General features: G+C 44.3%; 2 protein-coding genes across 2 annotated transcripts in view; both read right to left on the reverse strand.

The window, feature by feature from the left end:
- The window catches only part of LOC310791545 (uncharacterized protein), a gene marked incomplete at both ends in the record, with an annotated part of 557,869 nt that overhangs the window by 193,971 nt on the left and 341,405 nt on the right, over positions 1 to 22,493 (reverse strand). The gene's annotated exons all lie outside the window — the stretch shown is intronic.
- LOC310791123 (NLR family CARD domain-containing protein 3-like) overlaps positions 1 to 22,493 on the reverse strand; it is a gene marked incomplete at its 5' end in the record, with an annotated part of 67,740 nt that overhangs the window by 35,822 nt on the left and 9,425 nt on the right. Inside the window, one exon of the mRNA XM_083652823.1 lies at positions 2,781 to 4,560. Coding sequence (XP_083508949.1) covers positions 2,781 to 4,560 — 1,780 coding nt within the window. The remainder of the gene's footprint in view (positions 1 to 2,780; positions 4,561 to 22,493) is intronic.

Genomic DNA, 22,493 nt, shown 5'->3' on the forward strand with positions numbered 1-22,493 from the left:
CAGGAGAAGACTGGGGGAAACTTTCATACACAAATCAATGTCATTGCAGTAGTTAGCTAGCTAGCAATCATGTCACGGTGCCAGGGTCTGCATTGGAGATTAGTTCCTGGTGCGCGCACACACACACACACACACACACACACGCACACACACACACACACATATATACTGTACACACACACATATATATACAGTATATATTGTGGTGACCACAACATAGTCTGCTAGCGATCTATAGCGGACTTGGGACAGAAACCTCAAGTGCAGTCATGTGACTCTGGTGGATTGAGCAGCTGGGCTATTTAAGCTAATCAAGTCTCTTGTTCTTCAGTCTACGTCTCCTAACACAGGAGGCAACTAGACCACTACACAGCCTGCAGCTACTAGCTAGCTTACCACTCTTAGCTATAGCTACCAACGTGCTGTAACTTCCATGTACATAGATAGGGATCTGTAAATAAATGATGCCAGAAACCTGCTGGATCAACTTTTACCTTCCTCATTTGTCATTCCCTACATTGGTGACCCTGACGGTTCCTGCCGTTTGTAGGAGCCACGAGCATGCAACATGGAGCTAGTTTTTGGTGACCAGCCAAAGCTACTGCCTCGTTCTTTCATCTTGCTGCCCGGCTGACGGGGAGCTGCTGTTCGTCATGACGCCTCACGTTCCCTTTTGCCGATTGCGAGGGGACGCACGGGGGGCTGCTGCTCGACTTCCAGACCTGGCCCGCTTCAGAAGCCACCACGGCTGTGCTCTGCACGGGGTTCCGGCTTCTACGCCATGGTTTGACGACGCAGAGCCTCCGCCGGCTGCCATGACTGAGGGGGTGGGTCCGAGGACTTTCGTCTCCCCCCTGCAACGATGACAGCTCCCACCTGGGTGTCGGCGTCGGAGACCGCCACTGCAGCTTCAATCCGGTATCAATCCATGCCACTCGGCCTGGGACCACGACATCTGGCCCAACGCCGAGCCATGCCGTCTTAACAGCCGACATGGTTTCAGACTAACTTTTCTGCCTACTTGCAAGTGTCCCACACCAGTGCGGTGGGCCAGCACACACTGCTGGACTGGCACATGCTGTTGGGCCTGCACAGTGCACACGCTGCTGGACTGGCACATGCTGCTGGGCCTGCTATGCCCCGCACCCCAGAAACTCTGATTTATTTGGGTTTGCATGCTTGTGTTAAATGTTTGACTACAATGTATTGTTGCCGCACTTGCGATTTCTGGGGGGACCTGTGTGGTGACCACAACATAGTCTGCTAGCGATCTATAGCAGACTTGGGACAGAAACCTCAAGTGCAGTCGTGTGACTCTGCTGGATTGAGCAGCTGGGGCTATTTAAGCTAATCAAGTCTCTTGTTCTTGAGTCTACGTCTCCTAGCACAGGAGGCAACTAGACCACTACACAGCCTGCAGCTACTAGCTACCTCTTAGCTATAGCTACCAACGTGCTGTAACTTCCATGTACATAGATAGGGATCTGTAAATATACGATGCCAGAAACCTGCTGGATCAACTTTTACCTTCCTCATTTGTCATTCCCTACAATATATATATATATAATACAGTTTATATATAGGCTATAGTTTATATAGGTGTGTATATATATGGTTTATATAATACATTAGTATTATTACTAGTATTGTCTTTTAAATGGGCACTGCACTTTTAACATCTTAACACTGCTTTTGTCAGTTGTGTTTTTAATTATATGTGTCTGTGTGTTTTTAATGTGTTTTGTAACATGCACCTGAGCCTGGTCAAAGGAAAAATGTCTGATGCTTTGTGACAGACAATAACATTTTTGAATCTTGAATCTTAATCATTGGTATGAAATATTGTAACTGATGGTGTCAGGTATGAAGGTCACTTCATACCTGCGCCTCCCCTCAGAGAACATATAGACCAACACCCCCCTCCCTCCTCCCCCCACACACACACACACACACACACACACACACACACACACACACACACACACACACACACCATTTATTATTGTTATTATTGCCATTATTAGCTACTATTATTGTTCTATGCTCCACTCGGGCATAACGAGTTCCAAATATGTTGTAAACATCTTTATCCTATATTATTTAATATTTTAAAACCTCTTTATCCTGCTATTTTCAAATATCCTCTTTTAAACATTTTATACATCTTTATCCACTCTGAAGGACTTTTAGTTGTTTTTTTTAATCATCTTTAACATCTTTATTATAACTAGTGGGATACCCGCCCCGTGCAGTGTATCAAGTAAATGTTGTGTTCTCTGTATGTTCACCCTCTATGGACTGTGTCTGCAGCCAGGCTGGCCAGCGTGGACAGACAGTTCTCCAGCCCCACAAATCTTGTAAAATTTGTCTGAAATAGCTCCTTAACAGATACAAAAATATGACCATATATGTGTTTGATGTACATACAAAGAACTGCCGCAATCAGATTGGTGAAACACGCATCTAAAAAAAATTGTGTTTTCTTCTTCCTGGTTTCTCCTCTGACAGCCTGAGCTCACCTCACAGAGGCAGTCAGACTGTGGGCGCTGTGCCCCTGGATGAAGCCACGGTCTGCGTGACGTAAATTCCGTCATCAGAGGGTGTGCATACAGGCTCTCTGCAGACAACCACCTACGCTACTTTTGTGACTGCGCGGACATGTCTGGTGGAGGCTGTGCATTTTCTTACATTTTTTCTGCGTCACGTCAGGGAAGGAGAACCTCACACTTTTAAAACCGCTTGTCTAGACTGTTCTATACTGTTACTAACGGAGTACTAACCGAGCCTTCCTGCAGTTCCTCACAGCTGGGATCAGTCTCTGTCGCCCCAACATTGATGTGTTGTAGGCCTCCAGGTCGAACACATCCAGAACCTCCTCTGACATCTGCAGCATGTAGGCCAGAGCTGAGCAGTGGATCTCAGAGAGTTTATTCTCTGATCTGTTCTCTGACTTCAGGAACTTTTGGATCTCCTGGTGTACTGACTGGTCATTCATCTCAATCAAACAGTGGAAGATATTGATGCTTCTTTCAGGAGAGGTTAAGTAATGTGCATCTTTAACATCATCACTGTTCATCTCCTTCAGGTTGCTGATGGCTCTCTGGATGCTTTCAGGACTGCTCTCTGTCTGACCCAGCAGGCCTCGTAAGAGTTTCTGGCTGGACTCCAGTGAGAGGCCATGAAGGAAGCGGACAAAGAGGTCCAGGTGGCCATTTTTACTCTTCAGGGATTTGACCATGGCATTCATCAAGAAGACATCCAGGGATTCTTCTTCTTCTTCATCCTTGTTTGTGTGACAGTGGAACATGTAGACAGCAGCGAGAAACTCCTGAATGCTCAGATGGACAAAACAGAAGACCTTCTCCTGCTGGTACGGCACACACTCCTCTTTAAAGATCTGTGTGAAGACTCCTGAGTACACTGAGGCTGCTGTGATATCAATGGCGCACTCTTTCAGGTCGGCTTCGTAGAAAATCAGGTTGCCCTTCTCCAGCTGCTCAAAAGCCAGTTTTCCCAGAGAGAGAATCATCTCCCTGGTCTCTGTAGTCCAGTGTGGATCTGTCTCAGCTCTCCCATGATACTTGATGTTCTGCTGTTTGCACTGAACCAGCAGGAAGTGGATGTACATCTCAGTCAGGGTCTTGGGCAGCTCTTTTCCCTCACTGGTTTTCAACAGATCGCTCAGAACTGTAGCAGAGATCCAGCAGAAGACTGGGATATGGCACATGATGTGAAGGGTCCGTGACGTCTTGATGTGTTTGATTATTCTTTTGGCCTGTTGCTCATCTGTGAATCTCTTCCTGAAGTACTCTTCCTTCTGTGGGTCAGTGAAGCCTCTCACCTCTGTCACCATGTCAACAAACTTTCCAGGGATCTGATTGGCTGCTGCAGGTCGTGTGGTTACCCAGATGCGAGCGAGGGGAAGCAGATTCCCCTTGATGAGGTTTGTCAGGAGCACATCCACTGAGGTCGACTCTGTAACATCAGTCACAACCTTGTTGTTCTGGAAGTCTAGAGGAAGTCGACACTCATCCAGACCATCAAAGATGAACACAACCTGGAACTCGTCAAACCGGCAGATTCCTGCTTCTTTGGTTTCAGGAAAGAAGCGATGAAGAAGTTCCACCAAGCTGAACTCTTTATCTTTCAGCAGATTCAGCTCTCGGAAAGTGAACAAAAATAGGAATTGTATGTCCTGGTTGGCTTTGTCCTCAGCCCAGTCCAGAGTGAACTTCTGTGTTAAGACTGTTTTCCCAATCCCAGCGACTCCCTTTGTCATCAATGTTCTGGTTGGTTTGTCTCTTCCAGGTAAGGGATTAAAGATGTCTTCACATCTGATGGTTGTTTCTGGTCTCACTGGTTTCCTGGATGCTGCTTCAATCTGTCTGACCTCATGTTCATCATTGACTTCTCCACTCCCTCCCTCTGTGAGGTAATGCTCTGTGTACATCTGATTCAGAAGTGTTGGGTTTCCTGCTTTAGCAATGCCCTCAAACAAACACTGAAACTTTGCCTTCAGACTGGATTTGTGTTTTTGTTGTGGATGCTGATGTTGAGTTTCTGAAAGAACAAAGAACATCAGTGAGCAGATGTTTTGGTAAACATGAGAAATGTGAACATTTGCTGGTAAATGTGTATCTCCACTCCATGACATCTCTTCAGCTCATCAGTGGTGAGCGGACAAACAGGTCCTGATTGTGTGCAGCTCAGTGTGAAAGACAACTGGTGTGGTGCTGTTTCGTTTCCCAGTGTGCACCACTGTGTTCAGCGTATTATACTCACATTAACAAATTAATAATTTTACCAGATTATCCAGAGGGATTCTGCTCATTTACTTTTAAATCTTGTAAGGCTGTCCCAAACGATTATTTTCTTATCGATTAATCTAACGATTATTTTTTCGATTAGTCGATTAATCGAACGATTATTATTATTATTTATTTTTTATTATATAACAATAAATTTACCCAAAACAAATAAATAACCAAAAACTTCTCAATTTCAGTATTTTATTTAACCATCTCATTCTCTTTAACAGTCCAACATAAAATCTCTCAAATAAAATTAAAGCAAGAGCTTGTCCTCAAATAAAATGAATATAGTGCAATTCAAAATTAAATTGTAGAATAAATTAAATTCAAGTCACTTTCAGGAGGAATAGGCCTACCAAAAACCTTGTGCAATGTCAACTGAGTTTAGCAGCAGTCCAACATAAAATCATCATCTTACAGTACAATGGTGTGCAATTTTCAGTAACAGTGCTCTTAATTTTGGAGAAAGACAAAATGCTCCATGTAAGATGGTCACACATCATCCAGACACAAGACTGTGTCTGTAGCATCCACACCCAACATGGGGCTTGGCTTGCACCAACTGGTCTTAACTATGCCTGGTCGTAACTCCTACGTCGGTTAAGACCAGTCTTTAGAGTGGACTACTGCACCAACAGGGCTATTACGTCTGGTCTAACTACGCTGGTCGTAGCGATGCGCGTCCATGTGAAAGCATGGGAATGCCCACTGGAATGTGGCACGCGACCTGTTTAGAAGAGTGTGCTGACGTCAAATGACGCTGCGCTGATGGGTAAGCGCTAATGTTAGCGGCTAACTGTTACTTGTCGTTACTTTAAATGGCAGTAAAACGCCACTGAATGACCAAATTGATTTAACTTTTAACCATTTCGATTTCCACTTTCCATACGGACCCCCAGTATTGGTTAGTTGTTTATAACGTGACTATATTTATAACGTTTATAACGTATTCCGGTTTCCAGTTTATAACTCGGGTCTACAGCCAGAGTGCTGAGGGGTTGTAGCTATTGCACAACACACACAGATTCAGCCCTCTGCAAACCGGAGTACGTTATAACGTTATGAATATAGTCACGACGTTAACAACTAACCAATGCTGGGGGTCCGTATTGAAAGTGGAAATCGAAATGGTTAAAAGTTAAATCAATTTGGTCATTCAGTGGCCTTTTACTGCCATGTAAAGTAACGACAAGTAACAGTTAGCCGCTAACATTAGCCGATTGTGTGACGATTATGACGCGTCGAGGCACGTAGCGTGCGTCGACGTAATTACGTAGTCGACGTCATCGATGACGTCGACTCGCTGGGACAGCCCTAAAATCTTGTAATGAATAGATCTTGTTTGGCAAATGTTTAGATTTTCAGCAGAGTTTGGACATGCTCATGGCTTCTATAATTTTAAACTATAGCCACTATAAACTGTAAAGTTCCAACATGAAGGAGGACTAAACTCAGTTTCTTTATCTTGTGTTCTTGTTGGAATGGATTTGGCATGTTCCAAACCGATGACTCAAATACATTCAGAAAAAATGAAACAGGTCTTAACAAGTCAAATGAGATCAAAATGAACAAACTCAAAATATAATGTTCTTCTCTCTCTCTAATAATTAGTTTCTTGTTTGGTTATATGTTCTTTCTTTGTTGCGGTTGAGAACTGTGGCTTGACGGCATCTTCCAGCTACAGCTTGTGCACCTGATTCAAATTAATTAGATGAGGCGCCCCAAATGATTTGTTCCTATATTGTTTTGTCAATTCTTTCACTTATAGGTGGCATCATTGTCTTGAAAACTAAGCAAAACTCTAACAGACATAAATCACCCATTGTCCACCACCTCCCCTCTCTCTCCATGATGTTAAAGCTGTTAAAGACTCTTACTCCTCTGCAGCTCCTCAGCCAGCTGCTCCTGCTTCATTCTCCTCAGGAAGAGCAGTGTGATGTTTAGAAAAGCCTCTTTGCTGCTCCTCGGCTCTTCCTCCACACCACCCACCTCCTCCTCCTCCTCCACCCACTGGCTCTCTGAGCATTCTGCCTCATCTGGACTCAGAACCCTCCGGAACCTTCTCAGCTCCATCTTCACAAAGGTGATGATGTTCTCCTCAAGCAGCTGGAACAGAATAATATACATATTAAACCTTCATACTAAAATCTGCAGACAAAATTACATCCATCTTCAGAGACTGAAAGCCTGCACTGATCTAAAGAGTGCAGCATGGAGATTCAACATGATCTCACAAATAATTATGGAATAGAAATGTTGACCCACAGCACAAAGCCTTCTAGTTTCACAACAATGGCTCTAAAATAGTTGAATGTGAACATCAGTTTCTGCCTCAGTCCACAGCTACTTCCTGGTTACTGAGCTGGCCGTGACCACAGAGTTGCCCCAGTAGTGAGTTGTGGGAGCCTCATCCTCACCTCGGCCCCGCCCTCTAGTGGCCAAACAAACTTTATTTCTGAACCATTTTAAATGTGTTTTGGTGAAAGTAGAACGTCTGGGCTGTGGACCCACATTACTATGTCACAATTCTTTGTGAGACTGTGTTGGAACATTATAATGACCAGAATGGTTTATATGCTGCGCCCTGCGGAACATTACAATCATGACAGTAGTCAGATAACTTTCTTAATTTTTAGAAATCCATCTTTCTTTCTTTCTTTCTTTCTTATTCTTAGTACTTATTAGGATTTTGCTTATATTATTGTAGTACTGTGTACTCACTAGTTTCCTGGATGCTGCTTCAATCTGTCTGACCTCATGTTCATCATTGACCTGTCCACTCCCTCCCTCTGTGAGGTAATGCTCTGTGTACATCTGATTCAGAAGTGTTGGGTTTCCTGCTTTAGCAATGCCCTCAAACAAACACTGAAACTTCTCCTTCAGACTGGATTTGTGTTTTTGTTGTGGATGTTGAGTTTCTGAAAGAACAAAGAACAACAGTGAGCAGATGTTTTGGTAAACATGAGAAATGTGAACATTTCCTGGTAAATGTGTATCTCCACTCCATGACAACTCTTCAGCTCATCAGTGGTGAGTGGACAAACAGGTCCTGATTGTGTGCAGCTCAGTGTGAAAGACAACTGGTGTGGTGCTGTTTTGTTTCCCAGTGTGCACCACTGTGTTCAGCATATTACACTCATATTAACACATTAATAATTTTACCAGATTATCCAGAGGGATTCTGCTCATTGACCTTTAAATATTGTAATTAATAGATCTTGTTTGGCAAATGTTTAGATTTTCAGCAGAGTTTGGTCATGCTCATGGCTTCTAGCATTTTAAACTATAGCCACTATAAACCGTAAAGTTCCAACATGAAGGAGGGCTAAACTCAGTTTCTTTATCTTGTGTTCTTGTTGGAATGGATTTGGCATGTTCCAAACCGATGATGACTCAAATACATTCAGAAAAAAATAAACAGGTCTTAACAAGTCAAATGAGATCAAAATGAACAAAACTCAAATATACCGTAAATTTCGGACTATAAGCCGCGGCTTTTCCCCCGTTTTTTGGCCCTGCGGCTTATATAACGGTGCGGCTTATCTATGGATTTTTTCAAAAAAAAAAAAAAAAAAATCTCTCTTTTTTAGCACTCTTTCTAACTATAAATCCACTTCTGTTTTAATTTCCTCTCTTGCCCTCTTTTCACCACACCACGGACACTGTGTGCACTGTAAAAAAAAACACAGGTGGTGTTGTGTTATGTTGTTTTGTTGAAATGTTAATAAATGGGAGCTTCCTCAAACAGCCATCTCTTTCCCGACAATCCCCTCTGTGCATGAACCCTTACATATGGTAATTAAACATTAAAACACAATAAAAAAAAAAAAAAAAAAAAAAAAAAAAAAATATTAAAACACCTGCGGCTTATAGTCCGGTGCGGCTTATATATGTAACAAACAGGCAATTTTGCTGCTGCGGCTTATACTCCGGTGCGGCTTATAGTGCGGAATTTACGGTAATGTTCTTCTCTCTCTCTAATAATTTGTTTCTTGTTACATTATATGTTCTTTCTTTGTTGTTGTTGAGAACTGTGGCTTGACAGCATCTTCCAGCTACAGCTTGTGCACCTGATTCAAATTAATTAGACGAGGTGCCCCAAATGATTTGTTCCTATATTGTTTTGCCAATTCTTTCACTTATAGGTGGCATCATTGTCTTGAAAACTAAGCAAAACTCTAACAGACATAAATCACCCATTGTCCACCACCTCCCCTCTCTCTCCATGACATTAAAGCTGTTAAAGACTCTTACTCCTCTGCAGCTCCTCCTGCTTCATTCTCCTCAGGAAGAGCAGAAAAGCCTCTGTGCTCCTCCTCAGCTCTTCCTCCACACCATCCAGCACCTCCTCCTCCTCACTCTGACTCTCTGAGCATTCTGCCTCATCTGGACTCAACCTTCTCAGCTCCATCTTCACAAAGGTGACGATGTTCTCCTCAAGCAGCTGGAACAGAATAATATACATATTAAACCTTCATACTAAAATCTGCACACAAAATTACATCCATCTTGCAGAGACTGAAAGCCTGCACTGATCTAAAGAGTGCAGCATGGAGATTCAACATGATCTCACAAATAATTATGGAATAGAAATGTTGACCCACAGCACAAAGCCTTCTAGTTTCACAACAATGGCTCTAAAATTGTTGAATGTGAACATCAGTTTCTGCCTCAGTCCACAGCTACTAGTTACTGAATTTTAAAGGTTGTCGGAGCTATTTGTTTATGTTTGAATATTTCATTGTCCAAATTGGTGTATTATCTAGGTAACAGATTAACTATCTAGGGGGCAGTAGAGAGCACCTACACTACAGGTATTTAGTGGGACAGGGGTGTGGGGGCGGGTATGTAGCCAGGAAGGGCATATGGTTTTTTACCTAGCAAGAGAGAGACTGCTTGTATGTTTGCTCTTGAACAATGGAAAATAAATCCTTTTTGCTTTATACTCAAAACCCTGGACTGGACATTGGAATCCTTTTTCTTGCTTGAGTTATCTACTACTGCTTTGACTGGCTCATCAGTGGGTTTTTGAACTTTATTGGACAAAGGGACAAATAGCCACTACATAATGTAAAAAACCTGCCTGGAAATGTAAAAAACCTGCCTGGAAACACTGGATAAAGGAAGGAACTTTTGTGCATCTGGACAAGTTGGATGTTCAAGTGGATGGCAAGTCTTTGGATGGATATTGGCAAAATCACAGCAAATGAGGCCTACTGGTTGGATAGGCCTACTCAAGCCAGGACCCAGGAGCCGCACCCTACAGCCCATTCATACCAAACCAAATGCACACGCAGCAATATGGCACATCACAGATGATTGGTATGCATAAAACAGTGATTAAAGGCTGTAATGGAAAACAGCCTAACTAGTGGAGTTTGTCATGTTTTCACTGCATATTATTTGGTGATGTGTTCATATAGGCTGCGTTGATTGGCAATTGGTGGGCTGTTTGTGGTTTGATGCGGTGCCTGCTTATGCGCTGTATTCATTCATTCATTGAATCTCTGATGTGTGTGCGCCTTATGGGAAGTGCACAAAATGTCTGGCACAGCTAAAACAAGTCCAAATGATGGCGTTGCCTCACAGTCAGAAAAAAGAGCACATAAACTCACCCCCAAAGGCTTGGCATTTTTTGTTGACAAATGTCAGGAAACAAGGCGGCTAAAATGCAAACAAGGTGCATCATGTATGGAAAAAATCAATGTGCTTATGGAATCAAATGAAAATGTTAATGAAGTACAGTTTGAACTTGTGGAATGCATCAAGCACTATGATGAAGCCAAAAACATGCATCAGTCTTTGCTGGACTTACCTTTGCCTGAAGATGAAATGTTGAAGCAAAATCAATGGTTTCAAGAAAAAATGCAACGGTTTTGTGTTTTTACTGAAAAGGTTAAAGAATGGCTGTCTGATGCTGGTCAGCCATATATGGAACAAGATGGTAATGATCAAAATGTGAAAGAATTACAACTCCAAGATGGAAATGATCATGAAAAGGTGATAGAAGTGGATGAAATCCGACCTGAGGACAGTATTTCCAATATCTATGTTGCAAAGTTGAATCTTCCCAAAGCCTCCTCTCTATTATCACGTACCTCTTCTACAGCATCGGCACGCATTAGAGTGGAAGCTGAAAGAGCGGCTCTCTTGGAGCGTGTTGCTGCATTAAAGAAAAAACATCTGATTGAAGAACGGGAGGAGCAATTGAGAAAAGAAAAGGAGCAATTGAGAAAAGAAAAGGAACAATTGGCCCTGGAGACTGATTTGGCTGCAGCCAATGCCAAACTCAATGTTTTGCAAATGAATGGATCACAGCGTGGATCAAGAGTGTCAAATGGAATGAACTCTTATTTTTTGCAAAATGTCATCTCCAGTAATGCTAACCTTCAAACCTCACAGCTCAACCCTCATGCCTCTGCCTATGCTCCTGTGGACAGTGAAGACAAACAGGACAGGGTGAATGGAGCTGATGCCATGCCTTCATTACAGGTTGTTCGTCCCAAGGAAAGGACAGAGGGGCAGAGATATGGAAAAGCTGTAAAGGCTAACACTCATACTCAAGTGATGTTTGATATTTATAATGCTCAACAGAGGTCTCACGTTCTTCAAAGCTCAACAGGATATATGCACTCTCAAATCCCAGTGCCTATGCAACAAAGCTCAACAGGCCACACTCACACTCAAACCCCAGTGTCTATACAACAAAGCTCAACAGGTCACACTCACTCTCAAACCCCAGTGCCAAGTGACAGTAATCAGAATGATATCTTGACCATCATGCAAAGGCAAAATTATATCACTTCTTTATTGGTCCAACATAACTTGGCTTCTGTTCTCCCACCTAGAGATGTCCCAGTGTTTGATGGTGACCCCTTGCAATTTCAAGCTTTCATTAGAGCTTTTGAAAATGGAGTGGAGGTGAAGACAACTGACTTCAGTGACTGTTTGCACTTTCTCGAGCAATACACCAGGGGGCAGCCAAGGGACATAGTGCGCAGTTGTCAACATCTTCCTCCTGATCAAGGATATCATAGAGCCAAGGACCTGCTAAGAGAGCATTTTGGAAACGAATACAAAATTGCCTCAGCTTACATGGACAAGCTCTTAAATTGGACACCTATTAAAGGAGAGGATGTTAAAGCACTGCAGGCCTTTTCCCTCTTTCTTCGTGGATGCTGTAATGTAACTGAGCAAATAATGTATATGAAGGAGCTGGATATGCCATCTAACATGAGGAGCATTGTTTTAAAGTTGCCTTACAAGCTAAGGGAAAGGTGGAGAGGCATTGCATGTGATCTACAGGAAAGGCGGGGCCAGAGACCAGTGTTCACCGACCTTGTTGTGTTCATTGAGAAACAAGTTAAGATAGTTTCAGACCCACTCTTTGGCAACATCCAAGACTCACAAATCACCACTACCAGCAATATTCCCACTTTAAGTCATGCAAGGACCATGAGAAGGCCAAAAGGAAGCAGCTTTGCCACGAATGTCAGTACAGTAAGGGGAGAAGTCAACAAAGAGTATGTGCAAAGGAAATCAAGTCCATCCTCTTCTATTCAGAGGTCTCAAGGCTGTCTGTTCTGCACAAGAAGTGATCACTCAGTGGAAAAGTGCTCACAGTTCAAAGGGAAGCTTCATAGGGACAAGATAAACTTCTTAAAGGAAAAGGGAGTTTGTTTTGGCTGCCTCAAAATGGGCCACATGAGCAAAGACTGCAGGAGTCGCTTGGATTGTGATGTGTGTAGCCGGAAGCACCCAGGAATTCTTCACATTGAAAGACAGGATAAAGGCATGTTCCCTGGGCAGCCTGAAGGACAGCCAGTGACTGCTCCAACAGCTGCACTGCAAACGTGTGGTCATATTGGGGCTGGTTTTGAGGATGACTGTGTCTTTTCAATTGTTGCAGTCAAAGTAAAAAATCAGAAGAATGACAAAATTCTGCAAACATATGCTTTTTTGGATCCCGGCAGTTCGGGCACTTTCTGTACAGACAGTTTGGCAAAGCGTCTGAACATGAGGAGGCAAAAGATGAATATCTTTTTGAGAACAATGGGCCAAAATAGGATCAGGAAAACCCATTTGATATCAGGTTTGGAGATATCTGCGTTGGACAAGAATGATTTCATTGAACTTCCTGATATCTTCACTCAAGAGACCATGCCAGTCTCCAAAAACAATATTCCCAGACAAAAGGATGTGGAACACTGGCCATATTTGAGCAAGATCAAACTTCATGAAATTGATGCTGGCATTGATTTGCTTATTGGAACCAATGCTACAAAGGTGATTGAACCCTGGGAGGTGATCAATAGCCAGGGGGATGGACCCTATGCAGTAAGAACAAGAGTGGGATGGATTCTTAATGGTCCACTTCGTGTTGACAACAGTCATCTGAGTTGTTGCCCTGCTGTAACCGCCAATCGAATTTCCATCAGTCATATTGAAGAGTTGCTGGTTCAGCAATATAACCACGATTTCAACGAAACGTCATCAGAAGAGCAAGTGGAAATGTCCAGGGAAGACATTAAGTTTATGAGCATTATGAACAGCTCAGCAGTAATCAAGGATGGTCATTACAGCCTTGATTTACCTCTCAAAGAAGAACATCTCACTTTACCAAACAATCGTGGCATTGCAGAACAGCGCCTCCTGAGCTTGAAGAGGAAGTTTGAAAGGAATGAAAGGTTTCATGAGGAGTACACCTGCTTTTTAAGTGACGTAATAGATCAAGGCTATGCTGAGATGGTGCCTGCAGATCAGCTTGATGGAAAGGATGGAAAGCTCTGGTATATTCCACATCATGGGGTCTACCATCCCACCAAAGGCAAGCTGAGAGTCGTATTTGACTGTGGAGCAACATACAGGGGAACATCTTTAAACAGCAACATTCTGCAAGGCCCTGATCTTACCAACTCCCTGATTGGAGTCCTCATCCGGTTTCGACAGGAATCTGTCGCTTTGATGTCAGATATTCAGGCAATGTTTCATCAAGTCAGAGTCTCAGACAAAGATGTTGACTTTCTGCGGTTTCTGTGGTGGCCTCAAGGCGATACCAAAAACACTCCTGTGGAATATCGCATGAAAGTGCACTTGTTTGGAGCAGTTTCATCACCCAGCTGCGCAAACTATGCTTTGAGAAGGACTGCAGATGACAACTCTACTCAGTTCTCTGCAGAAGTGGTCAGTACCATTAAGCATAATTTTTATGTTGACGATTGCTTGAAGGCCATGGCTTCAGAGGAGGAAGCAATAAAAATGGTGATGGATCTGACTGCACTTTGCCGTAGAGGAGGATTTAATCTCTCTAAATGGATCAGCAATAGCCGCAAAGTATTGGCATCCATTCCAAAGGAGAGCAGGACCACAGACACAAAGGGGCTGGATTTGGACAATGACCATCTTCCTGTGGAGAGAGCACTGGGGCTGCAGTGGTGCGTTGAAACTGATGAGTTCACATTCAGGACTGCATTGCAGGAACGACCAAGCACCAGGAGAGGCATCTTGTCAGTCGTCAGTTCTCTGTATGATCCCCTGGGATTTCTTGCGCCGTTTACTTTGCCAGCCAAGTTGCTACTACAGGAGTTGTGCAGGAGTAACATTAGCTGGGATGAACCAATTTCCCCGTCATTCTCTCAGCAGTGGTCAGATTGGCTGCTGGACCTCAAAAAAGTGGCCAAGTTCAGAGTGAGTCGTTGTATCAAGCCCAGTGACTTTGGAAAGCCCTTTATGGCACAGTTGCACCACTTTGCTGATGCCAGTCAAGATGGCTATGGTACTGTGTCATATTTGAGGCTAGAAAATTCAGAAAAGAGGATTCATGTTTCATTCATCTCAGGAAAAGCCAGAGTTGCACCACTTAAGCAGACCACAATTCCTCGGATGGAGCTCATTGCTGCTGTCCTTGCTGTTAGAATGGATCGTATGTTGAAGAAAGAGTTGCAACTTCAGTTGGAAAGGTCAATATTTTGGACAGATAGTACTACTGTACTAAAATACATCAACAATGAGACCAAGCGTTTCCAAACTTTTGTTGCCAATCGAACTGCTTTCATAAGAGCAGCAACAGATGTTCAACAGTGGAGATATGTGTCCGGTAAAGAAAATCCAGCAGATGAAGCATCAAGAGGAATGAGGGCTGATGTGTTTCTGACTAGTAGGAGATGGATGAATGGACCAGAATTCCTCTACAGGCCTGAGGAGGAATGGCCTAAACCTGATGTGGATCTTTGTGTGATTGCTTCAGATGACCCGGAGGTCAAAAGGAACGTGGTTGTAAATGCCATCATCACAGACATGGAGAGTCCCACCAACTGCTTGATCAACCATTTTTCATCTTGGATAAAGCTAAAAACAGCAGTGGCCTGGTTTCTGAAGCTGAAGCAGGTTCTCATGTTGGTGTTGCAGAAGAAAAAGGAAATCCTCACTGCTGTCAGTGTCAGTGACAAGGACCCTGAACTTCAAAGGCTTGAGATACAGAGGAGGATTCAGGATTTTAAAGCCACTCTCCATGGTCAAAACCTAAGTCCTGATGATCATGCTGACGCAGAGAAAGCGATCATTTGTTTTGTGCAACATAACAAGTTCAAAAAGGAAATTGATGTATTGAAACAGGGCATCAACAATGTCAAGAAGGACAGTCACATATACAAACTGGATCCAGTGTTGGAGGATGGAGTCCTAAGAGTCGGAGGCCGTTTGAATAAATCAGCAATGCCAGAGCATACTAAACATCCCATAATTCTCTCAAAGGATCTTTTTGTTTCCACACTGATTCTGCGTCATATCCACCAAAAGCTAGGACATGGAGGACGAAACAGTATGCTATGCCGCCTAAGGGAAAAATATTGGATAACCAACGCCAATGCAGCTGCAAGGAAAGTCATATCTGACTGTGTTGTGTGCAGACGTCACAGAGGAAAGATGGGAGAACAAAGGATGGCAGATCTGCCAAAAGAAAGAGTCTTTCCTGACGAAACACCATTCACCAACGTGGGATTGGATTATTTTGGTCCTTTTAATGTTAAAAGAGGAAGAAGTCTGCTTAAACGGTATGGAGTCATCTTCACCTGTTTGACTAGCCGTGCAGTGCATCTAGAGGTGGCATACACACTGGATACAGACTCCTGCATAAATGCAGTACGCAGGTTCATCTGCAGAAGAGGCCCAGTGTCAAGCTTTAGATCTGACAACGGCACAAATTTTGTTGGGGCCAACCGAGAGCTGAAAGAATCTCTGCATGCTTTGAACCATGTTAAAATCCAAGGTGCACTGATACAGGATGGAGTGACATGGAATTTCAATACACCAGCAGCTCCCCATCAGGGTGGTATATGGGAACGCCTGGTTGGAATGGTGAAGAGGGTGCTATCATCTGTTCTCAAACAGCAAACACCTGATGATGAAGGGCTTCAGACTATCCTCTGTGAAGTGGAGGCAATATTGAATGATAGACCCATCACAAGAATGTCTGATGACCCAAACGACCTTGAGGCCCTCACACCTAATCATATTCTCCTGTTGAAGAGGAAGCCAGCCTTACCACCTGGACTTTTTGACCAAAAGGATCAGTACACCAGAAAGAGGTGGAAACAGGCTCAGTATATTGCAGATCTTTTTTGGAAAAGATGGATTGCTGAATATGTGCCTGTAATGCAAGAGAGACAAAAATGGTCAAAGGCAAGGAGGAACTTCACCCCTGGAGACATTGTCATCATTGCCGATGCCACAGCTCCTAGAGGCTCATGGATGATGGGGAGAGTTTTGGAAGCCAAACCTGATGCCAGAGGCCTTGTACGCACAGTACTTTTACAAACAAAGACAAGCAAACTGGAAAGGCCTGTCACGAAGATTTGCTTGCTATTGGAGGCAGCAGATTAATCTAATGGACAATTAATCTCTTTTTCTTTCCTATCCTCTAGGACAAACAAGAAGAGAAGATTCATACCACATTACCCTTAAAATAACTAAATACTTGCTAATGCTAAGTTTATAGCTCCTTTAAATTTTTAGTTATAATTGTGGGTTTAAATTATGCACAATTAGGGGCTGGAATGTCGGAGCTATTTGTTTATGTTTGAATATTTCATTGTCCAAATTGGTGTATTATCTAGGTAACAGATTAACTATCTAGGGGGCAGTAGAGAGCACCTACACTACAGGTATTTAGTGGGACAGGGGTGTGGGGGCGGGTATGTAGCCAGGAAGGGCATATGGTTTTTTACCTAGCAAGAGAGAGACTGCTTGTATGTTTGCTCTTGAACAATGGAAAATAAATCCTTTTTGCTTTATACTCAAAACCCTGGACTGGACATTGGAATCCTTTTTCTTGCTTGAGTTATCTACTACTGCTTTGACTGGCTCATCAGTGGGTTTTTGAACTTTATTGGACAAAGGGACAAATAGCCACTACAAAGGTGTTTGGTGAAAGTAGAACGTCTGGGCTGTGGACCCACGTTACTATGTCACAATTATTTGTGAGAGTGGGTTGGGACATTATAATGACCAGAATGGTTTATAGCTACGCCCTGCAGAAAATTACAATCATGACAGTAGTCAGATAATTTTCTTAATTTTTTAGAAATCCATCTTTCTTTCTTTCTTTCTTTTTCTTTCTTGCTTCTTTCTTTGCTTATATTATTGTAGTACTGGAGGTGTACCGTTAGGGGGGGCTGTAGGGAAAGTACTGGACTGACATATTTGGGTCAAAGGTTTCTCTTGTCCATGAAATGACATCATCCTAAGAGGAAGGAAGAGCAGCTGATGTTGATGATACTGATTGAGGACGCCGACAGATGAACCACATGGATCAAAAGCAGTCTGGTAGCTGAAGTGAAGCTATGTTTCTTGAGGACAGCTGGTCATGTGTGGACACACAGACCTGTGAAGCTATGTTTCTTGAGGACAGTTGGTCGTGTGTGGACGCACAGACCTGTGAAGCTATGTTTCTTGAGGACAGGTAGTCCTGTGTGGACGCACAGACCTGTGAAGCTATGTTTCTTGAGGACAGCTGGTCGTGTGTGGACGCACAGACCTGTGAAGCTATGTTTCTTGAGGACAGCTGGTCGTGTGTGGACGCACAGACCTGTGAAGCTATGTTTCTTGAGGACAGCTGGTCGTGTGTGGACGCACAGACCTGTGAAGCTATGTTTCTTGAGGACAGTTGGTCGTGTGTGGACACACAGACCTGTGAAGCTATGTTTCTTGAGGACAGCTGGTCGTGTGTGGACGCACAGACCTGTGAAGCTATGTTTCTTGAGGACAGCTGGTCGTGTGTGGACGCACAGACCTGTGAAGCTATGTTTCTTGAGGACAGCTGGTCGTGTGTGGACACACAGACCTGTGAAGCTATGTTTCTTGAGGACAGCTGGTCGTGTGTGGACGCACAGACCTGTGAAGCTATGTTTCTTGAGGACAGCTGGTCGTGTGTGGACGCACAGACCTGTGAAGCTATGTTTCTTGAGGACAGCTGGTCGTGTGTGGACGCACAGACCTGTGAAGCTATGTTTCTTGAGGACAGCTGGTCGTGTGTGGACGCACAGACCTGTGAAGCTATGTTTCTTGAGGACAGCTGGTCGTGTGTGGACGCACAGACCTGTGAAGCTATGTTTCTTGAGGACAGTTGGTCGTGCGTGGACGCACAGACCTGTGAAGCTATGTTTCTTGAGGACAGTTGGTCGTGCGTGGACGCACAGACCTGTGAAGCTATGTTTCTTGAGGACAGTTGGTCGTGTGTGGACGCACAGACCTGTGAAGCTATGTTTCTTGAGGACAGTTGGTCGTGTGTGGACGCACAGACCTGTGAAGCTATGTTTCTTGAGGACAGCTGGTCGTGTGTGGACACACAGACCTGTGAAGCTACTGTTTCTTGAGGACAGTTGGTCGTCTGTGGATGCACAGACCTGTAGAACTGATGATTAGGACTGTTTGGTAACTAACGTAGCAGAAGCTACGGGATTAGCAAGCAACTCCACGTGACATAATAGAGTTGCACCTTCTCAAACTAATAGGATATTTGATCATCTACATGCAACACTTATCACATTTGGGGATTGTGGATTTCCTAAGCATCCAGCCTTTGAATGAAGACCAGAACAAGCAACATCCGAAGTGGTCCAAATGAAACCGATGCCATGGAGCTGGGTATCACCAAGCCAACCATGCCCCAGTTCAGAGCGACGCCATGACGGATAGCGCAGAAGATCAAGAAGACCAGTGAATTAATGAACTGTAATCTTTACCCTGCTGCCTAAACAGAGATCACTTGCAAACACATAAGTGAGTAAGTTTCACTCTCACGTCAATACAGTAGAGATAGAGATTTCATCTTACATTGGGGCTAAAGGTAAGGGAGGACTTTGTTGGCTAAGCCTTAATGATTGGGTTAGGCTAGCGGTTCTCAAAGTTTAGACCGCGTCTCCACTGGGGGGCGCAAGACAACTTGAGAGGAGGTGCGGTCGTGAGTGAGAAAAATCTAAGAAGAAAATGCGCAACCAGAGATGGTAGGATATCAAATCTCTGGCACTACTTGGCCATGCTGCACAATGGCTACGCAGCCTCCACCGCACGAATCGGCCGGGGGCGGAGCTCCTGCCGTCTGGCTGCCTGAGGCGAGTGAGGAGCTGTCAGAGGAGAAGCTCCAGGGAGGAGGAAATCATGATTTCTTTAAATGTGTGTTTCACAAATCAGATCACGGCAGTTATTTGTATGTACATCAAGCACATGTGCCCATGTTTTTGTATCTGTTGGGGAGCTATTTCTGATGAATCTTATGACATTTATGGGGCTGGGAAACTGTCTGTCCACGCTGGGCAGCCTGCAGCACACGATACAGGTTGAACGTGCAGAGAAGCAACATTTACAGGTACACAGATACACTGCACGTAGTCTCTTAAAACGGATGGTTTGCTGTCGCAATTTTCAAAAGCTTCCGACTGACGGAAAGGGAAACTCAGGGAAAATAATGAGCGATGATAGGGCGATATCCTGGATGTCCCGCCTAAAGGCAGGTGATTGGAGGGGATGACTTGTTTGTATGCCCGAGTGGAACATACAACAATAATAGTAATAATGGCAATAATAATTGGTGGAAAGGGGGGGGGCACAGCTGTCTATATGTTCTCTCAGGGGAGGCTCACTCTCCCACACTTTCAAAACCCCTGGGTTAGGCATAATTTAGGGTGTATTCACACGTGTACGTCGTTTGCTTTGTTCCGATTCAGGTACTTAATTGATACAATTGTTGCATTTGTACCTTGGTTCGTTTGTGTTCACACAGCCACAAATCAAACGGTCCAAATAGTATTGCCAAGCCTCCTGGATTGGCCAGGAGACACTCGGGTATGCCTCTCGTGATGGAAAAAATAATTCCCAGAGATTTTCCTATATGATTATAGAATGTGTTTTGTTAGACCTACATTGTAGACTATGTCGGGCGTGCGCCGTGCGAGGAGCGAGAGAGAAAGAGAGAGAGAGAGAGAGAGAGACAGAGAGAGAGAGAGAGAGATCGGGAGAGGAAAGTTATTTATTTATGTAGGCTATGTAGCCTATGTACTTATTTAGCCTATTGAGTCTCGGGAATTTGGAGATAGAAGATCAAAGACCCTTGCAACTTCTGCTATTACTATCACGGCGACTTCAGAGGATTAGCAGAGACATAGGCTATATGAACACCTGTCCTGTCAGGAATAAAATATTAATAAATACTTTAATAATAACGGACATTTCGAGAAAGACATGCAATCAGTCTGATTGTCTGATTGAACCAGACAATCTTATCACAAAGAAGGCTGGCTCTGATTACCACGACTTGTTTTCATTTATTGAATGGAGACCAGGTAAGTTGATTGAGTTCAAACTGCTGATGTGATGATCCAAAAATCCCCCAAAGTTTATCCATGCAAGTCACAAGTCGCCAAAACAGGATCTGAATGAAGATGTTGTTTTTAAAGGATAAAAATGCTCGTTCTTCAGGCCATTACGCACAGCACAGCTGACTACGGCAGCTGGTTTATCCAAAAATGCGCACTGTTTCCTGTAGTTGTGGCGGATCGAGGTCGGATCACGTTCTCACCACAAATGAACCGCACCAGAGTTTGTTTAAAGCGGACCGAGACCATCCTTTCTTGGCGATCTCAGTCCGCTTGTTTTGTCCCGCATCCGAGTGCGATTGCTGTGTTCACACTCCCACGCTCTCTGTTTCGAAACAACTGCTCCAAACGAGATAGGTGTGAATACCCCCTTAGTAACTCCTAACCATAATAACTAGCCGTGATACAGTAGCCTCTGTCCTTTTTGTAACACGATTTCACTTGATGGTGAAGTACAAGGTGTTTTTGTGTGTAGCTGAAGTAAAATGTGTTATTTTATTTTCACACCATAAATATGGAGTCCAGGTCTGTTTGATGCTCCTGGGCAGACTGACCACTGGAAACCTCTGACCTCTCCTCGACTCTGTTGAGAAGACATGATGTATGAAGTCATATAAGGTCTCACACACACACACACACACACACACACACACACACACACACACACACACACACACACACGCACGCACACACACACACGCACGCACACACACACACACACAATGAACTCAACTGTGTAAATGCTGCTCTGATTGGATGTGATGAAGGATCGGACCAATTCTACATCTGATGACTGTGAATCTGACAACAGCATCTGTTGTGATCATCAGTTTCAAATAAATACCTCTGATCAGTAGAGTGCTGTCCATCTTTGAAGTTATAAGGGTGAGGCATAGACCAGTCACTCTTCATGGACACACAGCTGGGCTCAGGGGAGTCTGCTCTCTCCTGCTGCATCCTGAGAGAAACACATTATGAACATTGTGAAGGTATCTGTGTCTTTATGAAGAAGACAATCAGGATGGGCTCTTCACAGGTTAGTCGGTTCAGGAGAGGCAGGCACACAGACTGCTGGTGGTTCAGCTGGTAGCTAGGCTGCTGCTGGGGCTTGGCCTGGTAGCTAGGCTGCTGCTGGGGCTTGGCCTGGTAGCTAGGCTGCTGCTGGGGCTTGGCCTGGTAGCTAGGCTGCTGCTGGGGCTTGGCCTGGTAGCTAGGCTGCTGCTGGGGCTTGGCCTGGTAGCTAGGCTGCTGCTGGGGCTTGGCCTGGTAGCTAGGCTGAAAATCTATGATGCTGAAGAAGCTCTCATCATCTCAGGTAAAGAGCTCCTCAGCCAAGGCTTACGGCTCGTGCACACCATGAAACGCTCGGCGGCATGCCTGCTGTGAAAGCCTCTTTGACGCTGCATCTTGATAGGCTGTCTTGCTCTATTTCCGCATCTGATTGGTCCATTTCAACCTCGCGCCCCCTGCCGCTGGAACCGCCCAGCGTTTCGCTGTGGCAGACTAGAGGCGGCTTGTCTCTGAGCGGCTTCACGCTCGCGGGGCGGGACTAGGGCGGGACCTTTCGTTAAAGCTACCCAATGACAGCTCTTCCTACACATTTCGCCCCCCCACCCTCCTGTGTACCTCGACCTGAAAAGGTTTCTACAGGCTACAGCTCCAAGCTGGAAGCTGGTTTCCACGCCCACAAAATGCTGCGACGAGGCGGAAAAGCGATTTTGCCATTGTAGATGTGCACGAGCCGTTAGCGAACACTTGCCTACCAGCCATATTAGCAGCTGCCTGTCTGGACTCATGACTAGAAGCCCTTCCC

The sequence above is a fragment of the Poromitra crassiceps genome, assembly GCF_964638095.1.
Source record: "Poromitra crassiceps genome assembly, chromosome: 16".
Classification (NCBI taxonomy): Eukaryota; Metazoa; Chordata; class Actinopteri; order Beryciformes; family Melamphaidae; genus Poromitra; species Poromitra crassiceps.